Raw genomic sequence first — 5,964 nt, forward strand, 5'->3', positions numbered from 1 at the left:
TGTTTTTCCTCATACCAGCAAACTCTCCTTAGAGCAGGAACCCTTTGGGAAGAGCAGGACAGAAAAAGGAATGGGTATCCCTGTGCAACCTGGGGCCATAGCATTCTCCAACAGCCTGAGCTGGGCCAGGTGCCAGCAGCACAGAACTCCCCTGGCCAGCTCTTGGCAGAGCTCCATGGTCCTGTGTCAGCAGCTTTGCTGCTCCCTGTTTCCATCAGGGGTACAGCACAAACAGGGCACGGTCACCCTTTACACAACTCATCCTCTACATGGACACACAACAGGCTCAAAGTATTCCAGTGCTGTGATGCACTGCCAGCAGGTAATGAGGGGGACCAGAGGATTTGGGCAAAGTCATTGCTTGCCTGAATGCTGGAGAAACTTGAGGAATAACTGAAGCAATTAAAGCCACATCCTTCATTGCTATGAACTGTAGCTCCAGCAGTGGGGATGGGGGGGCCTCACCTGAGTTTCAGGGATGCAAGGCAGCAGCACACATTCCCAGGATGTGTTTCCTCTTCCCATGGAAATCCCCTTTGGAAATTCCAAAGGGGTCAGAGTTCAAAGTGAAGCTGAGCCAGGTGATAAACAAGAAGTGAACAGACACAGGGCTGTGCTGCAAACCTCCAGCTTCCCCTGGCAAGAGCTGCAAAGTATCTGAGCTGGAACAAAAGGTGCCATGAGGGCAGGTGGGCGGGTGCTGCCAAAAACAGCCTAAAGCCCCCTCTCTGGTGGGCTGGCAGCCCAGAACTGGAGGAGAGGGGGAATCCCAGCCCCACGATCCGCCTGCTGCAGCGGGTGCAGGAAACAACACCTACGTCAGCTTCCAAAATTAGCTGCAGCAGAAGGGCTGAGAGCTGCAAGCTGCTTAGGTGGCTTACCACTGCTGAGGTGAATCACCTAAAATCCCTCAGAATGTTAACCCAATGGGCTGCTAGGTGTCAAAACGTTTCTTAAAAAGCAAACCAGGTAGATTCCCACGATCAGGGAGGTGGGCAATGAACTGTTTTACAGACCACGTACGGTAATCAGACTTTTTTAATAAATACATATCTCACATGTACCAAAATAATTATAAACAAAAAATGTACAGTATTTACACAATATACAGTTGCTAAAAAGTGTAGCAATTATGACACACACAGTGTGAAACACACTTTTCCAATGCCCACAGTTAACATTATTCCTACTTTGCCTAAGAGCCAAGATAGCAGCAGTCCCTTGTTCTGACTCCTCTACCTGGGAAGCCTCACTGAGAGCAGCTGAGGTCAGTCAGAAAGCACAGGCACTGCCACCAGCCCAGCACAAATGAACATAGTCTTTGAAAAGCGGTGTTGGCATGAGTCCACCTTGCCATGAAAGGTCACTTGTTCCCTGTAGTACTTGATGCCACAAGAAAGCTCCTGTAACGAGCAGGCTGGATGTGTAGTCTGTTACCTTTGCACGGCTGAGAAGATTGGCTATGTGGCTCTTTACCAGGTGGTGTGAATAATCTCAGATTTGTACTGATGTTACACATCCCACTCCTGTATTTAAACACAAGGGAGATCCTGGAACCGTCCTGTTACAATAACATGCTCCTTCTCCTTACTGGGCAGTGTAGTATTTCTCTCCTCTTTTTTCTCTCCACACTATGACTTTCTTTTTAGGTGAAGAAAGTCAGTCCTTTTTCTATACATATGTATACAGTCACTTCTTTTCAGAAAGCTCTGCTTTAAAATGCCAGCTGTCGTCCTCCAATAAGGCAGTCATCATATATAAGCTGCAAGAAAAAAACCCCAAAATGCTGTTAATGCAAAAATCTTACTTAAAGTATCATAGCCACTCTGGATAACAGCCAAATTCTACACACAAATTCTTCAGCAGTGTATAAAATTTCTACACCAAAATGGTTACATACACCATTTAATGCAGCACTTGGAATGTCAGAAAAACAAATCCTAGGGAGGAGAAGACCACCCACTAACTTGGATTTTCTCTCATGAGGTTCTGTGTCAGCAACAGAACTGTGTTCAGAGAACCATGTCGTTTGAAGTTAACCTCCATTCCGTCACATATTTTTTACATTTTATTCTTACTCTGTTTATATGTTTGCCTCATCTGCCATTTTGCTGATTGCATAATCTCTGGTATACCTATCTGTTACACAGCAAGAGGTCACTGGGGCATGCTATCAGAGTGACACCAAAAAATACCCTGCACAGAACAGGATTTCCCCCTTTCATAAAAATGAAAGCAGCTACTTACTTCATCCTCTGTGAACTCAGGCTCCGATTCACTGCTCTCTTCATCCTCACTTTCTGGCAACATCTGCAGGTCAGCTGTGGTCAGCTGCTTCAGCTGTTCCTGTATGCTTGAGTTGTCTCTTCCCCATGTGAGCTGATAGGGGGAATAGCCCTGATAGGTCACTTTGTTCACGTCTGCCCCATGCTTCACCAGAAGTGACACCAGTTCTGAATTCTGCAGATCGACTGCCAGATGTAGTGCTGTTCTGCCATTGCATGGCTCCTGTGTGAAAACGGCAAAAGGTTTGGCATGTTAGGAGAGGCAGAGCCACAGTCAGATCTGTTGATTCTAATCTACTGATTCTTAAGAGCCCTACTTGGGTAAATTGATGGTACACATTACATACCTGTGCGTTTACATCTGCTCCCAAGGACAGCAGGTACTCCACAATAGCCAGGTATCCCTGGATAGATGCTAAATGAAGACACGTATGTCCTGGAAGACACAAGCAAAGGGAAAACTTGAGTAAGTCTAATTCAATGCCTCATCATTACTTAAAAGCCAAGATGACAGGCCAGGATGGTATCTAAATTTGCAATTCATTCACAGCAAAAAGGTGTTTTCCAGAAGAGCTTTCCAGCTTCCAGTATGAATAAAAGGGCTGGATTTTGAAGAGATTTCTTGGAGGCTTTATTCCAGTCTTTGAGTGCAACTTATTACAAACAAAAAAAGGAGCACGGCAAAGGCACTCACTAAAAATGCAAAGTTCAAAGCCATGAGAGACTATAAACAACAGTGAGAAGGCCTACAAGACAGTGCATTTCAAGAAAGTCAGACACTGCTGTATGCTCTGAGCTCCTCAACTCTCAAATGGGACAAAATAATCCTTCTCCAGAGATCTTTGAGATCCACAGGAGACTGACTCTGCCCTGAGGCAGCCAGGATGAGGAGTGTGTCTGTACCGTTGTAGTTGGCTGCCTGCAGGACAGGCAGGAGGTGCTGGGGCTGGCAGTACTGCGTGAGCACGCTGACGCTTGTGAGGGAGCCCTGCTGGCAGGCGATGTGCAGGGGGGTGTTTCCTCGGAAATCCCTGATCTCCAGGTCGCATCCGGCCTTCAGAAGATGCTCAGCAATTTCAGGCTGATCAGTTATCACTGCCAGGTGAAGAGGAGTCTACAAGCATAAGAGCAAAAGCACTATAAGTTACACCACGAACTTGGCACCAGCATCTAGGCAAGCAGACCTCTTGTTCACTAGGTGATTTCTGCCAACAAATAAAAGCATGAAAGCACACCCCATAAACTCAGCTCTTTATGCTTCCCAATGTTGTATGGCTGCCCATTTATCTGGAAGTGATGAACTTCGGGCTCTCTGGATAAACTGACCGCCAGCTGGTATGAAGGGTATCATTAACATCTCCATAAAGAGGGATGCAACCCATGGCATCATATTTGAAAAATGTGGGCGTTAAATGCCACTCTCTCAGGGGAGAGGAAGCACTGTACCAACCCCGGCTGGAGCCAGCTGGGGACTTTCCTAAACGTAGCCTTTGATTCAATTGACTCCATCAATTAAAACAAAAAGAATTAAGGGACTTTTTAGGGGGAATTCCCCAGAGGGAGTGTGTGGGTGTGGCAGGGGCTGATCCGGATTTGGGGCTATCGAGGTGAAAGTACCTGGCTGAGGTTGTTCTGGAAGTTCAGGAAAGCCCGGTCACCGGCTGCCTGCTGGATCACCTCCAGGCTCAGGGCTTTTTCCTCGTGAATAATGGCCAAGTGGAGAAAACTGCAGGGGGGGAAAAAGGAGCAATGAAGCAACCCGCGTTACCCCCCTGACGCCACGCGGAGCCGCCGGGCCGGGTCACGCGCGGGTGTCGCAAGCCGGGGCTTTCGGTGCGCACGGCCGGGGCTTTCCGCGGCCGCGGGAGCCGCCCCTCCCTGGCGCCGCTCCAGGGACTTTCCGCACCCCCTCCCTTCCCTCCCGGCGCGGCCCAGCGCGGCGCCGCCCCGCCGGCAAGCACATCCTGTCCCGGACTGGCCGTGCCGAGCTCCCCGCCGTGCCCGAGCCACCCCTGCCCCGGCCCCGACCCCCACTTACGTGTCCCCGTCCTCCGTCAGCTGCTGTGCCCAGGCGGGCGGCTCGCGGGGCTGCAGCCGTATGTCCTCCAGCTCCTTCACCAGCTGCCGGTACTCCTCCTCCTTCATGGAGTCCAGGCCGCTGTCGTGGCGGTCGTCGAGCGCGAAGGCGCCCTGGCGCTCCTTCTTGGGGTGCTCGTAGCCGTCCATGGCGGGCGGCTCGGTGGCGCGGCGAGCGGCGATCATGGCGGCAGAGCTGCGGGTGCTGCAAGTGAGCGGCGGCTGCGGCGGCGCCTCGCATATACAGCGCGGCCGGGGGATTTCTGCGGGGGAGGAGCCGCGGAGGACGGGAATTTCCAGCCAGTCAAAGCCCGACCGACGGGTCCGGTCCTGCTTGGCGCCGCCGGCGCTGGCAGGGAGGGCGGAGCGGCTGGGGCCGCCCAGAAGGGGCGTCGGAGGGGAGGGAAGAGGCCGGGCCGAGAGGGAACTTGGCGTTTTTCCAGGGGGGAAGTACTCGCCTCTCCGGCGTCCCCGGCGGTACTTCCCGGCCGCGCCCCGCGGGGATTTCCCTGCCCTACCCTGCCCGGTCCTGGGGCTCCCGGTGCCTCCTCCCCGGCGGGTCCCGCTGCGCCTCGGGGTCCCGGCGCGCTGCGGGCACTGCTGGCCCTGAGTGCATCCCCCCGACATTCCATCACCTTCAGAAGAGGGGCTGCGGGATCATAGAATAATTTGGGTTGGAAGGGTTCTATAAAAAAGGGTTTTTTCCATCTTGCAACTATTTCTGACCTCACTGAATGTCTGTGCTTTTTTTTTTTTTTTTCCCCCATTTTGTCCTTTTCCCATAGGATGGCATTCCTTGAATAAGAACTTAAGAGAAAATAAAGGCCCATCTAGACCAACCCCCCTGCCATAAGCAGGAACATCTTCAACTGGATAAGACCCCCATCCAACCCGACCTTTAATTTTTCCAGGGATGGGCATCCACCACCTTTCTGGGAACCTCTGGGTTGCCCAGAGGGTTCACCACCCTCATTGTAAAAAATTCTTCTTCCTTATATCTAATCTAAATTGACCTTCCTTGTGTTTCAAACCCTTACCCTTTGTCCTATGGCAGCAGGCCGGGCTACAAAGCCCCTGTGTTTTTACAGGCTGCCCTCAAGCTGTGCAAGGCTGCAGTATGGTCCCCCAGCAGCCTCTGGCCAGAGGGCCAGGCTGTGAGCATGAACGCCCTTAGGAGCTCCATCACCCCGAGGTGCAGTGCAGCACAGCCTGCACAGTGACAGAGCCTGAGCTGTGAGGATCCCTGTGAAGTCTGATGAGAGGGACCACCTTAGGAGTCCTTAACCAGCGCTTATCTAATGATTAGGAACAGGCTTTTTAGCAAGCCCAGGACAGCAATGTCACGGTAAAATGTCAGGGAATCAAACGCCACTGGAGCAATGCTGAGGCTGGATCAGTACACTGCATTTGCCACCCCTGCTTGAGGAGTGTCACTTCTTGGAGACACTCAGGCAGGATTGCACATGATGGATGTTACACTGCCATGCCTGCAAGTGTGCCAGTGTTGCCTCAGCGTTTAGAGGATTTTTCATCTCTGCTGTGTAAGTTTTCACTCCATAACAGAACAAATCTTTTAAAGAAGAAATTACATCTTCAGCCACTA

General features: G+C 51.5%; 1 protein-coding gene across 1 annotated transcript; it reads right to left on the reverse strand.

Annotated features, from left to right (window-relative positions):
• Positions 1 to 1,020: 1,020 nt before the first annotated feature.
• NFKBIA (NFKB inhibitor alpha) lies at positions 1,021 to 4,678 on the reverse strand. The gene is made up of 6 exons (XM_058807278.1): positions 4,324 to 4,678; positions 3,903 to 4,011; positions 3,189 to 3,399; positions 2,633 to 2,721; positions 2,248 to 2,508; positions 1,021 to 1,762 (listed from the first exon to the last, which is right to left on the reverse strand). Exons 1-6 carry the CDS (start codon positions 4,545 to 4,547, stop codon positions 1,715 to 1,717), a joined length of 942 nt encoding a protein of 313 aa, XP_058663261.1. The 5' UTR covers positions 4,548 to 4,678; the 3' UTR covers positions 1,021 to 1,714.
• Between the last annotated feature and the right edge of the window lie 1,286 nt (positions 4,679 to 5,964).

The sequence above is a fragment of the Ammospiza caudacuta genome, chromosome 6, assembly GCF_027887145.1.
Source record: "Ammospiza caudacuta isolate bAmmCau1 chromosome 6, bAmmCau1.pri, whole genome shotgun sequence".
Lineage (NCBI taxonomy): Eukaryota > Metazoa > Chordata > Aves > Passeriformes > Passerellidae > Ammospiza > Ammospiza caudacuta.

Excerpts from the sequence above, each read along its gene's own strand:
- NFKBIA (XM_058807278.1), bottom strand. The coding sequence starts at position 4,547 with ATGATCGCCGCTCGCCGCGCCACCGAGCCGCCCGCCATGGACGGCTAC. Across the intron at positions 4,012-4,323 it reads CTGACGGAGGACGGGGACAC|TTTTCTCCACTTGGCCATTA; the intron begins GTAAGTGGGGGT and ends CCCCCCCTGCAG. Across the intron at positions 2,509-2,632 it reads GAGCAGATGTAAACGCACAG|GAGCCATGCAATGGCAGAAC; the intron begins GTATGTAATGTG and ends GTTTTCACACAG.